The 23776-nt window shown below is 43.5% G+C and overlaps 1 protein-coding gene across 5 annotated transcripts in view; it reads left to right on the top strand.

The window, feature by feature from the left end:
* The window catches only part of PCNX2 (pecanex 2), a 242855-nt gene that overhangs the window by 179350 nt on the left and 39729 nt on the right, over positions 1 to 23776 (top strand). For all 5 annotated transcript variants that reach the window (XR_012490740.1, XM_019712884.2, XM_074316661.1 and 2 more), the window contains 2 exons: positions 4935 to 4993; positions 8824 to 9039. Coding sequence is in view for 4 of the 5 variants with exons in the window: in XM_019712884.2 (XP_019568443.2) it covers positions 4935 to 4993; positions 8824 to 9039 (275 nt within the window). In the remaining variant the exon portion in view is untranslated. The remainder of the gene's footprint in view (positions 1 to 4934; positions 4994 to 8823; positions 9040 to 23776) is intronic.

Below are 23776 nucleotides of genomic sequence, written 5' to 3'. Positions count from 1 at the left end.
CTCCTGAGTGGAGTCGCATGACTGATGGAGACTTTCAGACACAACAGTGCAGTCGTATGTGCAGGTGCACTGCTTCCCAATATAATTTTTTGTGTTGTATCACCCCTTCTTCATTCTGTCTCTCCTTCTTCCCTTCATCTTTCTTCTTCTTTGGTACATCATTCTTGTTAGATGTTTGCATTTTCTTATGTGTGGGTAGTTACTTAACTACTGATTTTATCTGTTTAATAGTTATTCATATATTCTGCTCTTTGATTTCTTCTTGAGTTGATTTTAGTATGTTATACTTTTATAGGAAATTATCTATTTTGTTTAAATTTTCAAATTTATTGCCACAGAGTGGTTCATGGTATTGTCTTGTGATTTATGACTTTGTAATATTGCTTTATGATTTTATAATCAGACCATAGTATGTGTTCAAAAAGCAAAGAAACAATAAAATTAGGTAACAGTATAAATTATGAAGACAGAATGTGATGAATATATAATGTCTGCACACCAAATGCAAAGCCACAAGAAAAAAAGGCTGACTTGAAAAGTTGAAAATAAAAGAATAGGTAAAAATTTTAGGCAAATGTAAACAAATGAAAGCAGAGGTTGTAGTTTACTATTAAACAAAGATTAATTAGGAATAAAAAAATCATTAAGATAAAGAACAATTATAGTGGTGAAGACTGAAATTCACAATAAAAATATAAGCTATAAATATCAATGCATTAATTCACATAGAAAAATTAATAAAGAAAAAAATAAAAGGAAATTTGATAAGAAATAGAAACACAGTCGTGGTATGATATGAACTCTCACTTTTTGCTGTTCATGACGAACCAACTGACTGAAAATTAGGTACAGATATAGGAGACCTAAATAGCATAATTAATAATGTAGCTCTAATATATACTACAGAACACACACACATGCATAAATCTACACACAGAAAATGGGGTATGCCTTTTTAAGTGCCCGTGGAATATTGAGACACACTGATTATATATTAGGCAATTAAAAAGAATTCCCTCTTCTCATATTTCCTATAAACTACACTAGTAGTTCAGTTTCTGTTAACAACGTGCTGCATAATCAAAACCAACTTTCCCTACTGAAGGAAACTAACAAAAAAAAAAGATAAAATATAAAGGAAAAAAAACAGCAACTTTCTTAAAACTATGAACGTACTGAGGAATTCAGGCCAAAATCTAAAAGGCGAACACCCAGCACTTACACCCATTTTCATGCCAAGAGCATCTGCTGGCCTGGAAGAAGGAACAGCCGAACTGAGCTGTGCTTGTGGTCTTGCAGAGCAAATGGAAAAGAAATCAGAGCCCAGGCTCATGGAATGGTGGCTACGTTGACAAAGATGCCACACCTTTAATTTGGGATTCCAAACAGCTACCCCCTAAAGTACTGGGAAACCACAACCAAACCAAACCTCCCACATGGTAGCAAGACTGGATGTCACCTGGCTGACCTCAGGCAGAGCCCACCCTGCCAGCTGTACAGCACCATACGTATCCTCAGGAAATGCCTCTTAGTGCCAAGTCACTGAAATGCATGGTCATTCAGCTGCCAGAAGAGCACCACTGGCTTTGCAAAAACTAATATGGTTGTTGGTGGCAGCCAAAATCAAAGATGAAAAACAAACCCGGGTAATCCTTATGTATATTTTCCACTTCAGTGGAGTCAGTATTTTTCTATTTAAGCTCTGCTGCCTTGTCGCTGTCCAGTTTTCGCTGAGGCTATCCTGCTCAGGAATAGAATTCCATCTTGGGGTCCTCACCCCAGCCAGTCATACTTCCCCATCAAAAATGGAATGCTTCTACCATCTCTGCGTGCAAATGGAAATGTGACGCAGAATTAAATTATTGTTACATTATTTAAGCTCCTCAGATGAAGCCATATAAGAGAAGGTGTTTGACTTCGGGACACAGGTCAGGAGGTGGTAAGGCAAAGTTTAAAGGAAGGAAACGCTTTGCTATCTGCATTCCATATCAACGTGAGGGAGGGAGGCTTTCGAGTAAGTCAGCTTATCTGGAAAGACTTATTACCAGACTCTTGGCCTCTGGCCTTCAGGACACCTAGCAATTCACCATGACTGCCAAGCAGGGGCTAAGAAGGGTACATGCGGGTACTTACCAAACATGTAGCAGCATCTGCACTTCCCCTGAGACTGGGGAGTGAGATATAAGCCCCCCTTTTCTCTGAGCAGCAGATTTGATGTTCATGCAATAGGACAGTTAAGGGAGAAATCCAATTACTGAGCTAATTAGCACCTTTGAATGGTAAGCACCAGGTTTATAGGAGGAAAGCAGTGGAGACCAGCTCAAATGAACCCACGTGGCTGAAGTTCACATGCTTCGAGGCTGGTGCAGAGCTGGGAGTCCCAGGGTGCGCAGGCAGCTTAGCCTAGTGATGGCAGGTCAGAATGTAGCTCTGTATTGCATAGCTTTCTGAAAAGATAGCTTTCCAGTTAACGTAGTTTTAGAAGGTGTTTTAATTCCCTAAGGAGTTTGGTAAATGACTTTCTTTCGGCTCAGTCCCACTTTAAAAATTGTTTATTCCACTGCTGAAAATTCCATTTGTCCTGGGTCTTAAGGTGAAATTAAAATTCCATTTAGGGACTAGCTGTGTCCACGTGGAATTTCGGCCTTCATTAGAAAGACTTTTGTTGTTCTCTTTATTTTCTGCCATCCTGGCTCTTTTATTTTCAAAGCTGGTCTGAGGGTATTTGTAAGGAAAACTGATGCAGTGATAGGACAGCGAGCTGGGTTAACGGCCTTTGTGAGACTACTCCTTCTCACCGACTCCAAGGTCAAACAGAGTCGTGCCAAGGTGGTTCTGGAATATCTGAGACATATGCGGAAAAGAGAATACTTTTTTCTGAAAACAGACCTTTTCATTTATTCAAATTACAGTTCCATCTAAGTATCTTTTTATCTGTCCTGATTTCCAAGATACAAGTTCACAAAAGAAGTCTGCATTTGGAGGTTTCTTCTTAAACACCATTACCAACAAGTGTTCGTCATTTGTTAAATCATAGTCTGTCAATGATCGAGGTTAAATGTCATCTCGTAGCAGTGACTCTCCTTTCTTCTTAGCAGGTATCATGAGAGAGAAAAACTTTAGATGCAGCATTATCTTGAGTATTCGTTTATTCATTCAACAAAGACTTACTGAGTGACTGCTGTGCGCCAGTCGTGAGCCAGAGCTGGCCTCGTGATACTTAGGCTCTGGTGTGAGAGACAGGTATAGTGAAATAGACGTGGCATGGAGCAAAGGCTCCAGAGCCAGCCTGCCTGGCCTCTGCCTGGCTCTACCACCTGTTAGCTGGGTGACCTTGACTTACTCGCACTGTGTGCCGACTACTCGTCCGTGAGAATGGGCGTAACAACAGTACCTTCTTCAGAAAGTAGTTGTGGAGATATAATGAGTTAATACATGGAAAGTACTTGCACAAGTAAGTGCTACTTATTTCCTTGTAATTACTCATTTAATAATGAGACATCATAATAATACAAAATTAGCTAACAGGCATAATAGTAAAGAGGCATACTTAGACATATAATCATGCCGTTACTATTACTGATGTTAACCATGCTCCCAAAAAGAGGCACAGTGCGCAAGAGCATGTGATGTGTGGAGCTGACCTGGAGCAGCTTTGCTGAGAAAGGGAGACTTGCGCTGACTTGAGGGATGAGAGTCAAGAAGGAAAAGTGTGTGGAATTGGAGAGAGAGTGGCGGACACAGCAGTTGCAAAAGATGCAGGGGAGAGAGGGGTGGGAGGAAAAGGAGGTCGGGGCTGAACACCCAGCCAAAGGCCCGTGAGGGTGGAGCAGAAAAAGCCGCTGGCCGAGTGAGCAATGACAGGACAGGCCTGCAGAGATCAGCTTTTTCACAGATATTAGTCGGACCCTCGTTATATTCAAATGTGTGTGGAACCCTATGTTCAGTGATGTATTTCTAGTGAAAGCCGTTTCTTCACGGCTTAGGTAGGTTTAACCATATGAAATTGCCGTTTTTTGTAGATCAGTTGAATATCATCAACTTCATATGGTCGACATCCATTTCATGCCATACTTCAAAGGATGATGAGACCGCCACTCAATATCTGAACTAAAATGACAAAGCTAGTCAGGCACAGTCTCTCTGAGCACAGCAGACCGTGGCACTTATAAAGGGTTTTGGGGACATGTTCAATTCTGGGATTGGTGAAGTTTTAGAGGCATCAGTGGGGTGATGCCACCTGCACAGGCAGTTACTTGGGGAAACTGTCGTAGATCTTTCACCCCTGAGAAGTCTGCAGTGAGTCTGTCCCTCACTGGATGACATTTAGAAGCAAAGGGCCACCATGGATTGGCTGGCTTACAAAAGTTGTGAACTGAGGTGAGTTATAATGGAAGAGGTTTAAAACTGGTTCTGGTGACCACTTGTTACCATGGCTACAGACAATCTGTCTTCTCCTAAGTCAGTGAGAGTTGTGTTTCATTTTTGTGGTTTAACCTAAGAAAGGCCTGTAAGTATGCACCCAACTCTTGAAAGCAAGAGGTGGAGACGTAGACTACTCCTCATGACTTTCTGGAATCAGATTGAAAAGACGCTTATGTGCGCCCAGCTCTCAAGTTCTGGAGTGACTGGCATTCAGCGGGCAGTTCAAGTGCTTGCTGCTATTGTTGGGATCAGGTGCTCCCAATTGATAAGGCACAAGGCCATTGTCTCATCCAGAGAACTCACTAGCTCTCCCCCGCCATGTGTTCCTTGTGTGTTCCCTCTCTTCTTTACCATGAGACCCTCCCTCCAGCATTAGATGGGAGCAGGCATTGTAATATGTGAGCTCCATCTCCCCTGCGTTTCCCACTCGCACAGCTGATTCTATAAACCAGCTCTCTCACCTGTACAGATCTAAGCATAACCTTTCACCTTTTTCTGGCCCCTTCTAGTACAAGGCGCGTGGATAATTCCAACACAAGACTGGCAGTCCAAATTGAAAGGGATCCAGGTAAGAAGATATCTTCTTCCTCTTTTTAAAGACTATTTATGTTGTCATATAGATGGGTTCCTTCAATCCAAAAAGGGAATTAAGTCCTCGCTATTTTTAATCATTGTGGAGACAATGCTTGTCTTGGTAAACATGCCGACTGCAAAGCTCAGACTGTACCAAGCAGTCTGACCCAGCACACAGATCTGGTTTGGAGATTCATTCCTCCATCATTTAGAATTGATTATAAATAATGACTTGAACGTCTCTGTTAATTAAGACTGTTTATGTTGCATATGATAAATTTCAAATACATACTATAAACCTTGGTATTTTAGCCCAAAAAAAAAAAAAATGCTCTGGAATAATATCAGCGTGTAATATCCTCAAAGGCAAGCCATTCTGGGACCCACGATCCAGCAGTCTTCAGAAATTTCATTCAGCATTTATCTATGGAAGGATTTACTTGCTAGAAAATTATTTTACTTCTTTTCTTTCCATACTGTATCTCAGTTTTAAACATTCTGCCTCTTTTTTCCTCGTATCAGAATGCAAATTTGAACTTCTCTATTTTTATCCACCTCACTTTCCCCTGTGCCAACAATTTTGTCTGGGAAGAATTGTATCATGCTCATTATCTGTAATTGAACTGCATACACATGATTAATTTGAAATCATAAGTTGCAATTTTAAAATACCTAGACAGAGAGTTTTTATTTTGTTTTGTTTTTTGGACTTTATGTCAGTACAGCTTGGGGGTGGGTACAAAAATCTCTCACGTGCAGCTGTGGGACTCGATGACATCGCAGGGCCATTGATATTAGGCATAAGGATGGTTTCGTGAGTGCATTATGCCTGTAGTTGTTCAGAATTTTGTCTCATTTTAACCTAATTTGTGGTCAGTATGTTCTGAGAAGATCTCCACTTTTACTGGGTTAAACTGTTTTATTTAAACGTCAAACTGTTTGAAGAATTGAGCAAAAGTTAATTCTGTCATTCAGGCCCTTCCTTTAGAAGTTCCAGAGACTCAAAGTAGTCTCTAATTAGCGTCTTGAGATGCGAACTGATTCATCGTAGAAAATGAATATAATGGCAGGTCAGGCAGGCTTCCTCTGCATAGGAAATTAAGCACACAGACACTTTATCAGATGACATAACATGACTCAGCCCATAGAACAGTTTCTTTCTTTCCATTAATCATAATTAGCTTATAAATATACTAATTTCAATTCAGCTTTTAACTGTCATGAATGCCTAGCAATGAACTTCATAATTTGGAGTGTGACCTTACATAGCTTGGAGGTGGATCAGCACACTTATATGGGTGCACTTGGGGTCAGTCTTTACCTTCCTGTCCCCCCAGTCGTGCTTTGGTTCCCATGGAAGGGAGCCCTGTTCTGCCACGGTCTTTATGTATCTTGGCCTACCTCCCTGAATCTCTGTCGCCCTCCAGTAGGCAGCCTAGACTGGAGCCTTGAGTTTTGCTTCAGGCGTTTTCTCTTCTGGGCAGCATTATGCGTTCCAGAACCAGAATGTACTCCCCAAAGAAAAGATTCTCCTAAAATAAAGGTTGAATGCAAATGTCTCTCCCAGCACTTCCTCCAGCCACAGGACCAGATTCCAGGAGGATTTCCCAGTTTATTCGTTCTTCTCAAAAACGTTTCTATCCATCATCACTTGAGATCCAATGGAGGGAGTGAAAGGAGTCAGGGCTCAGCAGGGGGATAAGGGAAGTACACCATGAACCCCAAATTCTATGCTCCCCAAACACACAAACCCTGGATTTCCGTTGTGAAGCAGGGCAACCCGTCATTCCATCTCCTTTGCTGTATCCTTCCTGGACTCTTCCCTTGGTGTCATCATTCACCCACCCAATTAGAATGGCTAAAATTAAACAAACAGTTGACCACACCAATTTCTGGCAAGGAGGCAGAATGACCCAGACTCTCAGTCATGGAGGGCGGGGGAGGAGGGTGCAAAAAGGTTACAGCCACTTTGGAGCTGGGCGGTGCCAGTCCTAGGGATTTACCCAGGAGAAATGAAAACTATGTTCACACAAACTTCTGTTCATGAATATTTTTAGTGGATTTACTCATAATCACCCAAACTGGAAACAACCCTCTGTTTTTCAACTGGTGAGTGAATAAACAAACTGCAGTACATGCCAGGGACTCGTACTCAGCAATGTGACAGAACACGCTGTGTGCAGCATGGCGGCCTCTCAGATGCATTTTCTATGGGGTGGTTACTTAGCTGTCGGCCTTGTTCGAGAATTATAGGATTCACTCAGAAGACTGAACTTCACTCTGCATGAACTCGTCCTTAGTAAATTGGAGTTTTATATACATATATAATTTAAACACGATAAATGGCACGTACATTTAATAATTTATGTCTTAGTCATAGAATATATAACATATATTTGTACATAATATATAATGCTAGTAATAATTATCCACATTATAGCATATAGAGAGAGATGCTGTTTCCTGTCTATAAATTATACTCCAATGACTTTGAGTACTTAACGGGTATGCTCTTGACAAAATTTCTCTTAGAGAAACTGTGCAATCTATGGTGTTATCTACAATTCAACAGATACTTAGTTAGTCCCCACTCCATCTTAGGAATTCTGTCAGGGTTGAGATATAAAGTTAAGCGAAATAGACATAGATCTGTCTTCACTTTATGGTGCGTTGGAGAAATCAGATGTTAATCAAATAACCATAAACACATATATATACACACAAGAAAACAAAAGTCAAATTCCAACTGTGACAAGTGCTTCAAAGCAGAGGATCATGGTGACAATGGGAGATAGCAGAGGATTTGGCCCAGCCAAGTGGTCGGAGAAGGTTTCCAGAAGTGGTGATAGAGCTGAGGTCCAGAGAATAGTAGGCTACTAAACTGGAGAGGAGTGGAAAAGAAACCCAGGCAGAAAGATCAGTGTCGGCAACGGCGAAGGGGGCGAAGCGGTACGTGAGTCACTCAGCGGAAGCCAGTTCTGTGTTGCTGAGCCCACAGGGTGAGGTGAGGATGGAGACAGAAGCAGGAGCAGGTGCGTCTCGTGGGGCCACATATCCTGTGTTGGCTCAGGACCATCCCAGCTTATTCCTGTGGATGATAAAGTATATGAGACCCTATTACAGCTGAAGTGAAGAAGTCTCATCTCCATCCTAAGAGCGCTGAGAAGCGGGCTTGAAGGAATGGGGCCAGGGTGTCCGGGGTAGCATGTCCAGCTGTTCGGTTTGTAAAGCTGTTCTGGTGTGGTTTGATAGCACGTCCCAGGGAAGGTGCATACGTGAGTCCCACGACTACTGTGGTTGTCCACTTGGGAAATAATGTAGCTTGGAATAGGCTAGGGGTAGTGGAATTGGAGAAAGGTAGAAAGATGTAAAAAATATTAGAAGAAAGTAAAATGGAGAGTGCGAAGGAGTGGGAGCAAAGATGCCGAGGTTACAGCTAACGGGATGCTGGTGCCATTCACTGAGATGGGGAACAGGGGGGCCCGGCCTGGACATGCTGAAGGTCAGGGGTGTCTGAGACATAGCAGGGAAGACGGTCAGTAGACAAGCAGGGGTACAGGTCTAGGGCTCAGATGAGAAGACTCGGCTGGAGGTATGAGTCTGTAAGTTTTGTGCATTTAAACAGTAATTCAATCCCTTGGGTCGCTGAGATTGCCTAGAAAAAAGTGTAAAGGGAACAAATTGGAGGGTCTCACAAAATCCTCTAAAATGGGTGAAGTAGCTAAAAAGTCTGATTTTAGCCTTAATGAAATGCCAACTCACTGTTCCTAGGTCTGCTACATGGGAGGGAGCATTCACCGAGCCTGTTTCTCGTTCTGTCTTTAGGGAACGATGACAACAATCTCAATTCCATCTTTTATGAACACTTGACAAGGGCCCTCCAGGAATCCCTCTGTGGCGACTTAATTCTTGGTCGATGGGGGAACTACAGCTCTGGCGACTGCTTTATTTTGGCCTCAGATTACCTCAATGCTTTTGTTCACCTGATTGAAATTGGAAACGGGCTTGTCACCTTCCAACTTCGAGGACTGGAATTCCGAGGTAAGGAGCTCCTTATAGTGGAAGTTGTTGGAAATCAGTGGCTTGACTTCATCGTCATGCAAAGCTTTAATAAGAACTCACCATTAAAGAGGAAGAATGTGGTGCCTGTCCTGTGGAATGAGAAGTAGGGGGCTTGCCACAACTGCCTGTGTCCAGTATTCTGATATAAATAAGCCCCAGCTGTCTGAGGGGACAGGGAAGTGAAACGTGTAACCTGGTGTACAGCTTTGGAGGAGCAAGTCAGGCCTTCAGTTTTGAACCTTCTGGGAAAATCTCAGAAGCAACAGGAGGTCGTGGGACATGCGTGGGCTGCATGTGGAGTCAGCCAGACCTGAAACAGCCTGGGTCTGTGGGTCACAGGGGTTGTGTGCTGTGGGCACATCAGTTGTTGTTCTGAGCCTTTCTCTGTCTCTGTAAAATGATGGGTATAATAAGCATGGCTGCCTCATAACCCTCTTGTGTGATTTGAATGAGATGAGACACATGGAGGCTCTGCATGAACACTCAGCACTTTGTGGCTGCTGAGTTGTCCTGAATCTTGAAAGTCTGACCCCAGTTTTTCCATTGATCAGAGGCTGGCGTACATGGTGGCGCACGCAGGTGGCACATAACCCGAGTGCTCGTGTCCCTTCTTCTCTGCTCTTTGTTTATTTCTTTGTTCAATATGTGTTTTCCTAATACCTCCCCTGTGTCCGGCAAAGTTCCAGTGCTGGAGATACAGTGGGTACCTCATTGGAAAGAGCCTCATGCTGATGGTTTTCACCTTCCCTGGGAGGCATGGAAAATACCAAGGAAACGAATGGGCGAACTAATTACGGCTTGGGGAAAGTGCCATGAAGGAAGCAGATGAGGTTCTGTGACCAAGGTCATTGTAGGGGTGAGTGTGATGAGCTGCTGCGTTACATGGGACGGTCAGGGAAGGCCTCTAGAGGACACAGGAAGAAGGAAGTTCCTGGCCAGGAACCCATAAGTGCTGAATGGATGACACGAGAGCCCCTCAGAGGGTTCCTGCACCCGCAGGCCCAGGGTGACTAGAGCTAACTGGCATGCTGGCACCAGGTAAGCTGGAGGCTAGGTCACGTGGGCTGCATTTTGTTCTGTGCATAATGGGGAGCCTTGTAGGGGTTCTGGAAAGGGGAATGACTGACCTTATTTGCACGTTATGAGATGGTTCGGGTAGCTGTGTGGAGGATGTACTAGAGGGGGGCAAAAGCAGAAACAGGGAGACCACTTAGGACTGGCTTGTAGTCACCCAGGCAGAGGATGGTGGATCCAGAGAAGAGCAGGGAGGTTTGGGGGTGGGGAGGGAAGGGCTGGATGCTGGGGGGGAAGGGAGGGCTGGCTATGCTCCCCAGTTTCTATGTCAGGTGCCTGGGTGGACAGAGGCACATTTACTGAAACTGGGAGCCTGGATTAGGAGAACTTCTGATTTGGGGGTGTCATCAAGAGCTCCATTTTAATTTAAAATGCCCTTGAGTAATCCAAGTGAATATATCCAGTAGCTAATTGGACTTAGGAGCCTTGTATTCCTTCAGGAGACATTTATTCAGCACTCGTTATATGTCAAGCACTGGGCTGGGTCCTATGAGTAAAGAAGTGAAGGCCCCATTTAAGGCACTTGGAGCCTCGCTGAGAAGACAGACAGGTAACGAGTAATTAGTGACCAGTGAGCTGAGTATCATGGCTGCGCCGTGCGGGGGTGCCACGGGAGCCTGAGAAGGGGCCCTGGAATGAGACCGGGTCACTTGGCAGAGGAGAGGCCACAGTTGGGGCACGAGAGACACCAGGTGTAATAACAAAGAGGCACAAAGTAGCCAGATCTGGTTTCCAGGTGATTTGGGAGGAAGGGGTCAGAGATAATGCTAGAAAGGTGAGTCGGAGCCAGGCCATAGCCAGCCAGAACCTCCCAGTAACAAAAGGGAATCTTTTAGCCAAGAACAAATTGCCATTATTTCACATGTTTAATATCCTACCCTACAGAGGACCGAGTCTTTTGGTTCTGTGGATAAGAATTTCTAAGCATTGTTTTGTGACTGTCCATTCCCTGTAATAACATCCCTAAATGAATTTCTCTGGAATGGTGGGTTGCACGATTTAGGTGTGCATTCTGTGCGTCCTTACAAATTTTAGGAATCTAACTTAGGGAGCTTATTTTGGCAAAGGTCACTGGGCTGAGGGAGCAGTGGTCAGATTCTACAGAACTCGAGAAGCAGCGCTTCCCTGAAATTGTGCACAAATGCCAGAAAATGCCAGGAGGGGGTGGAAATTAAGTGTCTCTGATACAATAATGCAACAGAATCATCTATTTTGAGAGTGTTCCCTTTTTTCTGGAATTCAAAGGCAGAACTTTCAAAGTTAGCCTAGTTGAATATGAGTTATAGCTTCTATCACAGGTTTCATGCGGCTGACAGCTCCTTTAGCTAACTTAACTGACCTTTGAGTTTAACGGCTCAAAGTTAATCAGATTCTAGAATTTTGTAGCACTTTGTCTGCCTGCTCTTCATTTCACAAAAGAGAGGTTCTGCCTAATCTGCCGTTTGGAATGTTTTGGTCTCACCTCAAATTAATTATTTTGGGGAGCACAACCAACCATCACCAAATGTAATGGTTTAAGACAGCAAGGATGTCTTATTCTTTCTCACGATCTGGTAGCTTAGCTCTCTGCCGCTCTTACCCGGTTACTCACACAGCTGCATCCAGCTGATAGATGAGCCACGCTGGAACGTCCAAGGGCCACGTCCGGGGCTGGCTACCACCCCTGGCACGGTGGCTCATCTCCAGGTCACCGCTGAGCCTCCAGTGGGCTGGACTCAGTATCTTCACAACCAGGTGGTCTTGGGGTTCCAAAAGGGGAAACACGAGGCCTCTGAGGCCTCTTACAGCCCAGCCTTCAGGTCAGGCACTGTATCACCCCCACCGCGTTCTATCAGCCAAAGCCATTCCCAAGGTCAGCTCAGATTCAAGTGATAGAAAAGGGGCTTTGTCACATTGCGTGATTCACCAGGGGCCAATATACCAGACCCCAGACACCTCATTGGGTGAATTATGGAAAGAGGCTCAGAACTGACTCCCCTGCGGGCAGGCGCAGGAGAGAGGCAGTGGTTGTGTGAAGTGAAACTGCCCAGGAGTGTCTCCCCATTACTGCAAGGCTACCTTCCTTCCTCCTGCCAACCCCAGAAGAAATGCACGCCAACTGTGAGTGTAGCTTAAGCACAGTAGCGACACATTGAGAAGGAAAATGCCAGGTGACCTGCCCCAGTACCACTCACCCTTGCACAATGTGTTTTCTTTGACCTAGTCTGGTTGTGGTTTGGAGCACAGGACCACTGAGAGAGCATATAGCTTGAAAAGTCTACATTGTGCCTTTGTTGCAGGAAGAATCCAGTTGACCTAAAATGACTATTCTGTTTTCTGTTCTTCCCAACACATAGTACAGTATTCCCAGGAAAGATCTGGTGTTCTTTCTCCTCCTGGGATGTTTTCTTAGAGACTTCTTGGGTATTCACTTTTATTTCCATTCCCTATTTTCCCAAATAGCAAGATTTATTTTGTTCAAATTTAATCTACTTCAGCACAATCTGGGGCAGTCAAAATACAGATGCCTGAGTTCTCTTCCTGAAGCCAGCAGTGGGAATGTAAGCCTCTCCCAGCAGAGGCTGACTTTCTCAGGAAATGAACCAGACTCCCCAGGGGAAGGCACCTCCCCAAAACCAGGGAGCAGGAAGGTCCGCCTGTCTCTCGCTCACTGAACGGGATGCGTTTGCACCAAGAGGAGTTCTTAGCTGCAAGCAACAGAAGTCAACTCTGGTAACTTACGCAGGAGAAGGGTTTCTTGGGAGATCCTGGCAGGGCACAGCTTTGCTGAGAAGGCTGGAGAAGCAGGCATGGTGGGTATCAGACAAGAAACATGTCTAACATCACACCATGAAGAGGTTACATCTCAGCTGGTAGACGCAGGCATGACCCTCACGTCATCAACACGTGACCCTGATATTGGACGCGGCTGCCCCTGGGAACTGGATGATATGCCCCACTGCTGCCTTCCTTCCAGAATCCATTCCACATGAGCCCTACTTCTTTGTGTCACCAGCTCATGGTGTATCTGATGGATACATCTGAGATCACACACGTGTGCTCTAGGCGCAAGAGAGGCTGGGAAAGTGTGTCTGACTTTTCAGTTCCTGCAGTAGGAGGTGATCACCGGCTCTCCCTGAGAATCATACTATGGGTCCATTGGTTGAAGCCCTGCTAGCTGCTGTAACAGTGAAGTCCCAGCTCTGATGGCTGACACACAGATGTGTGTTTTGTACTCAGAGTCCCGTCAGTGGGAGGAGGTGGTGGGGAGATGGTTCTGTTCCAAACCACCAGGGCTCCTGGCTAATGGAAGCTCTGCCTGTTCCCCAGCGTACTGCTTTTGAGGTCACCCTGGGCTTCAGTATCAAGCAGGGGGGACCGTGTGGAAGATTGTGATGCGCCAGGCCTGGACCTGGGATGTGTCGTTTGCTCTTACAGTCTATCCTCAAGAATTGACATAATTATAAGGGAAGCTGTGAAATGCTGTCTAGCTGAATACCCAAGAGAAAAAGAAAAAGGCTTTGGTGAACAGCTACGCAGTCGGTGGCACAGTGGGTAATTTCCCAAACGTAGAATAGGGTTCAGACCCTGGGTAGCCCAAAAGATTGGTCTTTATTTGAATAATCAAGGTCCATGGCACATCCTATTTCCATTGGCTGGTACTGTAATAAATGATTATACAAATTCAAATCAAGAATGCAAATAAGGAAAGAAGCCATGTTTTCTATTCTACATCTTTGGCCCGGGCTCCCAGAATAGAAATAGTTCTTTTCTTGTTAATAAAAGGTAACAGCATCATAACGGCCGCTGCTGTTAGGATTATGACTATTTCTTGCATCGTCCTAACCAGGGAGCCTTTGAGGAAGGCTGAAGAACTGACGGATTAATTTAATGGTTGACGGATTAATCACTGGCTCTAAATCTAAGTCAGGGTACCAGATAATGTACTTTAGAAGGCAAACAGTGTGAGGGGCACCAAGTTCAAGGTTCTTCAAAAGAAGTAGAATCTATTGGGTTATAAGTCCCATATGACCCATCATTCCAGTAGGTGGACACAGAAAAATGGAAAAGCTAGAGTTGATTATCTGTTCAATCCATTTCTGCTCTCCTTTTGTCATCCAGGTGACCTAGAATGATAGGTTTGCTTATTTCTGTTAGAATAGGAGAAAAATAAATGAGGAGTCACAGTGCTGCCAACAAGACAAGCCAGGCAATTGTCTGAAGAGGTGAAGCACCAAAAATAGGAGCAAAACCGAAAAGGCATTAGGGAGAGTCTTTCATGGGATGCATGTGAACTCCAAGCTAGGGCCAGAGCACTCGCCTGTAAAGTGACCTCAACCCTCAGAATGGCCACAGTCCCATCGCTTCCTCCCGTTCAACTGATGGGAAAAGCCAGGCCCCCGGAGATGTGTGTCTCCCGAGGCTCACAGCCAGTCAGTGGCTGAGCTGGGCAAACCCCATGACTCTCTTAACCAGAACTTCTTCCTACCTGACCATTGCACCTTCTTTCACTCCTGTTGGGTGTTTGTTTGAAATGCATACCCTAGTGTTTATTTGGTTTATTAAACACTAAGTAACTGGGGTATAATACCTTCGATCACATACACAGCCTTTCAGAAGGTCCATATCATGAATCTAGTTGCAACCCCACCCCACTTTATATCAGGATATTCAACAGAGCATCACAGATGAGATGCCCCCCCACCCCCAATATTAGAAGGACCTTCTGTGGGTACTGAAATCCCAGGAATGATGGCAGGAGGTGTGTTGGAGAGTGGCGGTGAGCCAGAGCCAATACCTTCATGGAAGGACTGGGAATGACCTCGAGGGGTCATGGAAGACAGCCTCAGGAGAGGATGGTGTGGGTATAGTGGGAGAATGGCCTGAAAGCGTCAGTGAGAAACAAGAGGACATCTTCCAGCTGCCTCAGACCCAGTGGTGAGAGGAATGCATGCAAACAGCCCCACCGGGGACAGCCAGGTCTCCAGCAGAGCACCAAGGAGAAGTTGAAGAAGAGACCTTGAGTTCCAGAGGGCGCAGTGAAAGGATTTCCGGAGTTCATGGCCTGGGTGAGGGGGGGGCAGTGGAAGATGTGATTTACAGAGCAGTGTGGAAATTAGGCTGCGGGGAGTCTGGCTTCCCAGGGCAGGTGATCTGAACTGCAGTAAAGCACTTCTCTCATGGAAGGTGAAGCAGATGCTGGGTCACAGGTGTGGACAGTTTTGAGGCTGCTGAAATGAAATCTAATTTGCACGCAGGTATGCAGGCAGCTTTCCTTATTCTCATCAGCAGAGAACTGCTACATTTTTATCACAGCAAGGGGTGTTTTCCAGAAATCTTCTTAGCCAAGGTCTTAGGAAATATTAGTCATTTGATAAAGTGGGTTTTTAGAAAGCTCAAGAAAAACTATATCAGAATTGAAGGTGTTATGTTGACATTTACATTTCCTATTACTTGTATCACTACATTTTCTCTGTTAATTTATTCATTTCTCAGTATTTTCCTTACAATGAATGATACTGTATTTGTATATATATTCTACATTCCCATGTGGTTAAGTATTTCCAGGTTTTTCTCATATAACTTTGTCAAACAATATTGATCACTTTTTCCTTTTACTGAAAACAAAGTTGTGATGAGTGCTAAGTTTGCTCTCGGGTGTTTGCATGTGTGGGTCACGACCCCTGTGACCGTTAGCCATGATGCGGCGTGTGGCCTCCCAGGGTGGACGGTCAATAAATGTCTCCTGACAACAAACTAATAAGTAATAATGTGAAAACCAAGGCAAGTTTACATTCAGTTCTTTGTTCCTGAAGGCTATGAAAACTCCACCAAACCAGGCAGTGAGCCCCTCAAACGACAAGCCTCCTTGTCTTATTTGCGTCCCTCCCCGGTGCACTGCCCGCCTCATGGTAGGACGTCCTGTAAATGTCGTTGAGTGAGAAAGTAGAGGCAGTTAACGTTCTCTGAGCACCTGTTATACGCCAGGTGCCATGGTAAGCACTTCACTTATATTATCAGAAGAGTCCTTACTAATAACTCTATAATGGGGGTGTTCTTATCCCTGTTTTAGACCTGACAGAATTGCGTGAATGAGGTTCAGCAAGTTGCCCAAAGCTTCACAGTCACCAGTGGTGGGGGAGGGGCCAACACCTAGATGTGGCTGACCCCAAAGGCCATGGCCTTCTCCCTGGTCCCCACAGCTGGAGGGGGAGGGAGTGAGGGAGGGAGGGGGGAGGCAGAGAGGGAGGAAGAATAAATAAGGAGAGAATATGGGGGGGAAAAAGAATGAGTAACCATTTTTTAAAAATCTACTTGGTTGTTGAAACTCAGAAAGAAGAGTTTTAGCCGAACATGCTGCTAGAATTCCCCATGGCGGCACCCTGCTCGGCAGCTCGGTGTCTCGGGGTCCTGCCTGCCTCAGCAGCCGTGAAACCTGACGGCTTTCACAGAGTGAACGTGGAAGGGAAAGACATGGTTATCAGGAGGTCGCTGCACATTGCCATGGGGTCTGGAAAATATCAGAAGACAGGATTTATGTGCCTGTGTGTGTGAAATGTTATCAGCCATCTCGTACTTTGACTAACACCCCATAATCACTGGCATTTGGGGACATTTTAAAAATATCTGTGTAACCTAATCTTATCTAAAGCTAATCCAACCCAAACCTTTATCCTAACTGGCTAATCCATACAGAGCGATAGCTCTCCCACTAATCTTGGAAGTATCTAGAATGCTCTCTTCTCTATGGCAACATTTAGGTCATTAGCGATTCCTTAGTTCTTACGTCTGCATAGCTTGAATAATCTGTTAAATCCTTTTGTTGCAAATTTTACCCATAAAATAATAAGTTCTCCATTCAGAATTCTTAAACCCATATTTTTCTTAATTTCAAATTATGTGATATGTTAGTGGGAGAGACAAAGCCATGCTTGTCTAGATAACAAGTCTGGGAAGAGAAGGGGCTTTCCTGCGGGACGTTAGCAGAGTCTGCATATTTGAACATCAACACTCAAACATAAGTTTGTGGGAGGAAAGGAAGGTAATTTGACTTTCAATTAAATGTGAATAGGCAGTACCAGACTTCTGAGGAAAGTTGAGTGCATTGCTTTTCTCGACTGTAAATGGGGCAGGATTGGGGAAAAGACATCATTCACAGAGATAATTATATATTATACCATTTCTCATACTTATGCCTCCATCCTGCCCAACGTAAGTTACCATGTGTACTAAGCAATTTGGTTCATTTCACTCTCTCAGATGGGCTGGTAGAAAAAAGCAAATTCAGGCAACTTTTGCTTGTAATTTGTCAAAGCTCATTAGACAGTGTGTAATAAAGAAAAAATGCTGATTTTAAATTCAAAAGACCAGACCCTTCTAGGGGATAAGTTGCTTTTGAGACTCAGTGTCCTTATTTACCAAAGGGGAAATTATACCTGCGTAAGCAAGTTGATGTGTTGGTGTCCAACAAATGAGATGCTTGCTCTCTGATAAATCACTTTCTAAGTTGATAATTCATGTCTCTACAAAAATAGATGATGTTTTGAAATAAAATTTCTCTGAGACAAATCAATGCTCTTTCAGTTAAAGGTATCACATCACATTGTAATTCCTACTAGCCAAACAAGTCATAGGGAAACAAATTGGACTCCTTTGGACAGATCTTAAACCAAATTGAGGCTCCTTGGAATATAAAATTGTGATAAAAAAAAATTTCTGCTGTGTCCACAGAATTAAACATGTTATAAATTGTTCCCACATATTTTGTCTTTTTCCTCTACTGCACAGTGGGCCAATCCACTTCTACGTTCTTAGCGTGTATTTAATAGCTGCACGAGCCCAATGCTGCTGAAGGACTGGAACTGGGGACTAGGGGACACGTTGTCCAGTTAAATAATGACCACCTACAGTCACCTGGGGCTCCACAGGCCGATCCTGTCACTGGTTTTAGTTCCACTCTGCAACCTCAGGCATGTCACTGGACTATTTCCCCACCTTTCAGGCTGGATTACGTTAAAGGGGTGATTCCTACATAGATGTTTAGCATTTAGGAAATAAAAAGTGTATTGGGAGAATCTCTTGGTGACAGCAGCCGTAGTTACTTCTGCTAAAGTGGGGAGGCTGCCATCAGAGACTGGCCCCAAGTCGAGCGCCTCCGCCTTTCTCTGTCCCTGGTGGCTTCAGGGAAGCTAGACTCTCTGGAAGGTAAGTCTTTTCTGGGGAAGCTCAATTCTTCAGAATCAGAATTCAACCACCAAGGGCTTCTAGCAGAGCTGTAATGGGGCACGATACTAGAAGGGGCAGTCAGGGGGCTGTGTCTCCAATAAGAGTTCTCTGGGTCTGAGCCCCGTCTCACATGTCTTGTGTTTCTAACATATAATACACACCCTGTGAGGTCCGAACGTTCACGGACTTGAACTGCTCTGAGCTCAGCGGTGACGTACCTGATGGCCTCCTCCTTTTGTGGCCCTAAGCAATTCAGGAATGACTTTAACTGTGAGCTCCGAGGGGAATACATGTTATGTAACAATCCAAGGCCCACACCCCAGTGTGTCTCTACATCCCACCCACAGCATGAAGAGTACTGGCCAAACCATCTTGGTGCCCAACTGGGATCCACTCAGTGCCAGAGACTGACTGTATTTTAAGGGCAGTGCAAGCTTCTCTTCTGCGAGTCCCCTCCTGGGGTCCTCATTGCTTGGCCCAGTGCATACTGGGCTGATGAAGGCAGTGACCATTTGAAAACTCAGCTCAAATAAATGTCTAGTAAAATTATTTAAAAACATTATTAATTTTAAAATAACACCAACGTAATAATATTGATGATATTTGGGATTTTCTGTGGATTCCAGTTAGTCAGATTCTTTGGAACAACTGAGCATTGTTTCTCAAAGTACTCATATCAGATAAGGAGGAAAATTGGAGGGCCAAGAGGCCCCACTTTAAAATATGTCTTGCATTTAGGCTGTAATATGCACATTCTTGCTGGAAAGTGGTAAAGCACGCTGACATTTTCTTTCAGTGCAGGCTTTCTGCTGCAGGGGACCCTTTCAAATGTGTCCCTTTGAAGTCCCCATCACATAATGGCCCAGCGTCTCCATCACTTCCTCTGACCTCTTGGTAAACAGCCTACATCCTAGTTCCAGCCCCCATCACTCTGCACCTGAATTGGGACTGTGGGGGGCTGACTTCCCATCACTGGTTTCTGCATTTGACCCCACCCCACCCCCCCACCCCCCCACCCCGCAAGGCTGCAGGGGACTTTTTCTTTTTTTTTATTAAATTTATTGGGGTGACAATTGTTAGTAAAATTACATAGATTTCAGGTGTACAATTCTGTATTACATCATCTATAAATCCCATTGTGTGTTCATCACCCAGAGTCAGTTCTCCTTCCATCACCATATATTCGATCCCCCTTACCCTCATCTCCCACCCCCCACCCCCCACCCCCCTTACCCTCTGGCAACCACCAAACCATTGTCTGTGTCTATGAGTTTCTGTTTCTCATTTGTTTGTCTTGTTCTTTTGTTGCTTTTGGTTTATATACCACATATCAGTGAAATCACATGGTTCTCTGCTTTTTCTGTCTGACTTATTTCGCTCAGCATTACACTCTCAAGATCCATCCATGTTGTCACAAATGTTCCTATATCATCTTTTCTTACCGCCGAATAGTATTCCATTGTGTATATATACCACAACTTCTTCATCCATTCATCTATCGAAGGACATTTTGGTTGTTTCCATGTCTTGGCCACCGTAAACAAAGCTGCAATGAACATTGGAGCACACGTGTCTTTATCTCTAAATGTTTTCAGATTTTGGGGGTAGATACCCAGGAGAGGGATAGCTGGGTCATATGGCAATTCTATTCGTAATTTTTTGAGGAACCTCCACACTGCCTTCCATAACGGCTACACCAGTCTGCATTCCCACCTTAAGAGCCACTTTCCCCACATTTCTTTGGGACTTAAAAAATCCCCATCACCTTCCTGTTACCTACAGAATTAGGTTCAAATGCTTCCATAGGACTCTAGTTTCCACTCCAGCCACCTGCCCTGGGTCCCACCACCCCTCCCCTTTCAGGGATCCTGCCCTTGGCCCAGGCTTGCCAGCTGAGGTACCTCCCCCACGGGAGCACTTTAAGGTAATTGAAGGTTGCCAGAAAACTATCACCCTTTTGTGTCCCAACTTTCCCAAGAGAGGGTCACCTCTCCATCTAGCCAGGCTGACCACTGAGGCACGCACACCTACACTACCCAGCCACACAGAATATCTCGTGCTTATCAGGGAGAAAACATCAAAATTCCCTCTGCTCTGGACACAGTAATTGTCAAAACTAGGTGGAGAGACATTATCCACCCCAAGGACACGCTTCCCGTGTGCACAAGTCTGAACTCTGCCCTCAGGTGACCACATCCCTAGGGCTGGACTGTTTGAGCCACCTACAGAAGTGCTTTTTCTTTGTGCTTTGGCCATGTCAGGACGGCTCGGGGGACCTTGTGTTTGTACTTGCTGTGAAATGCTATCAAGACTGGCGTTCCCATAATGCACTGTGTTCTCTTCATGAGGGTCCTGGGGATATCGTCTCCCTGGTGTCTTTGCCAGAAATAACTGTGATCTTTCCAAATAATGATTTTGTCTTAGGACACAAGAAACTATTCAAGTTTTCTCTCTAGGTTGGTTGCTAGAAAGCCTGCGTGACATCTGTGGCCGACCTTTCGTAAATATGTAGTGCATCATAGAACACAGTTAGGGCCCCTTGATGTTATTCTGACGTTATCATATTTTTCCTGTCCCCATTTCCTCTGAAATTTATCATTTGTTTTTGTACTGTGTTTGCCTTCTTAGGTTGACTACATCCCTTGTTGGAATTAAGTGTGAATAAATACGCCAGGCCTGGCCTGTCTCTGGTAGATATGGCAAACAGAGTTTGGGAGTGGGGGCAGTGCTTGCTCCTTTGGAAACAAGAAAAGGAAGGAGGAAAGGGCCAGGTGGTCAGGAGAAGGCTGCCAGCCATAGTGCCAATGGCTGCCCCACATTTGGCCACACTCAGGAAATTGTGCGGCAAGACATGTGGGATCTGACAGATTCGTTTTTAGTTCAAACACTGAATTTGCACAGTTTTCACTAGGCATTCTGATCTATCAGAACCAACAGACTCCAGGATACTTTCAACATTAATTTTTAAAATATTTATTGAATGCCTTCTACATCCCATTGAGTTAGACCATGAGGACACAGCAACATAAAAGATGCCAACAGTCAGTTTCGGTGAAGACACCAGTCAGCCAGCCACCTTGTCATTCATCTCCACCAGTGATGTGAAAAGTCAGTGTGGGAGCAGTCGATGTTCAAGTCTCCCGGTTGGAGGGAATGTTTTCTAAACTGTGTGAGCCTCTCTGAGAAGAATATGGGCCTTGATTCACATTTGAATGCAAAATCAGTGCCTGTGCAGAAATAGTTGGGTGTCATTATTTTCATATTGGTTTACTATGTGATCCTGACTTTGAATCTTTTGTTGCTAAGAGGTGGTACCCAGACCTACCTGAACTGAGTGATTATTAAAAATCTTTGGCAGATATGACGTCTCTATCAAGCTGAGCAGTCCTTCCCAGCAAACTGTTTCCTCAATTGTCCTTTCATCAATGTAGAAATACTCCCAGGCTCACAGTGGGCGGTGGTAACTTATTTCACTGGGATGGTAGAAATCCAGACTCTGCATCATTCCATGTACACATAGACACAGACGCTTGTGCTCTCTCTCTCTCCCTCTCTCTCTCTCTCTCTCTCTCTCTCTCTCTCTCTCACACACACACACACTGCTTCCATTTTGTTTGATGTAAGGAAAAAAAAAAAAAACTCTGGCATTCATCCCAACATGATAAATGCTAGGCCCAGATGGAAAGGAATGAAGGAGGGAGAAATTGGGAAAAAGCTCAGATTTTTGAGGCATCATTTAATATTTCACCAGTTTTGCTAATCTATTTGGGGTGAAAATTCTCCTTTTTGCTTCTTCCTTGTGTAGTCTCTTTCTAAGAACTGTCTTATTTTAGTCATTGGAAGAGAGTTTCCTCCTAAATTACATTACTAACTTGCAGCAAACCACTGATGTTGGTGCGCCATCAACAATATCCAGCATATAATAAAAATTTCTGGGTATGTAAAGAAGCAGAAAAAAAGTGATCCATACACAGGGAAACAGCACAATAAATAGAAACACACCCAAAGATGTTGGAGTTAACAGAAAAGAAGTTTCAAACAGATAGTAAATATGTTCAGGAAGTCAAAGGAAAGATTATCATAATGAATGAACTGATGGAGATTATCAATAGAAAAGTAAACACCTGAAATTCCAAAAATGAATAAAACAATGTCTGAAATGAGTATGTTAGAGCATAGGCTTAACAGAAGAAAAGATCAATGAACTTTTAGACAAGGCAATAGGCACTATCCAAACTGATGCAAATAATTTAAAAATTAAGGAAAATAAATAGAGACTCAGTGATCTGTGGAACAATATCAAGCATTCCAACATATGTGTAATGGGAGTCTCAAAAGGAGAATTAATAAGTAGGGGCAGAAAAATGTTGAAGAAATATTATTCAAAACTTTTAAAAGTTTGATAGCAAATATCAATCCATAAATCCCAGGGCATGTCAAGCGAGATAAACGCAAAGAAAACCAACTGTAAGCACATAACCATCAAATTGCTGAAAATTAGAGATAAAAAACATAAGAACATCTGAGATTTTTTAAATCATCATTTAAAAGACCATGAGAAAGTTTAAAAAACACATTATATACAGAGAAACAGCCATATGAATTTTCACAAACTTCTCATAAGAAATAATGCAAACGAGAAAATAATGCAATGATGTTTTTAAGTGCTGAAAGGAAAATAAAACTGTCAATCCACAATTCTACATTTAGGAAAAAATCCTTAAAAATGAGGGCAAATTTAAATATTTCCAGGTAGTAAACCACAGTTGACATAATCACAAGCTGACCTATACTATATGAAATAGTAAAGGAAATTCTTCAAGCAGAAAGCCAGTGATAGCAAATGGAAAGTTGATTCTACCTAAAAGAATGAAGATTGCCAGAAATGGCAAATATGTGAGCAAAGATATTTTTTCTCTTTAAAATGCCTTTTAAAAATTGATTGTTTAAAGCAAAATAATAACATTCTATTGTGGGGTCTAAATGTATGTTAGAGTAAAATGTTTGACAATAACACAAAGGAAATGAGCGGGTAAATATACCATTATAATAGTCTTACATTACAGGAAGAGTGGTATGAAATCAATCCATGGCAGATTTTGATAAGGTAAAAATGCACATTGTTATTCCTAGAGAAACCGCCAAAAAAAAAAAAGACACAGTTAACTGATATAATACTAAAAGTTTTTCAGTCAAAAAAAAAAAGATCAGAAAGAATGAAAATGGAAAAAGTTGGACAAATAAAAACAAATAGCAAGATGGCAGATTTATACCCAATTATATAAATATTCACATTAAATGTAAATAGACTAGTCACTATAATTGAAAGACAGATTATCAGACTGATAAAAAAAAGCAAGTCCTAATTACATGTGGTTTACAAGAGACATGTTTTAAGTACAATGACATAGATAGGTTAAAAGAAAAATGACAGAAA

The sequence above is a fragment of the Rhinolophus sinicus genome, linkage group LG12 (genome assembly GCF_036562045.2).
Source record: "Rhinolophus sinicus isolate RSC01 linkage group LG12, ASM3656204v1, whole genome shotgun sequence".
Lineage (NCBI taxonomy): Eukaryota > Metazoa > Chordata > Mammalia > Chiroptera > Rhinolophidae > Rhinolophus > Rhinolophus sinicus.
Note: the sequence above shows the minus strand (reverse complement) of the source record. Positions and strands in the feature narration are given on the sequence as shown.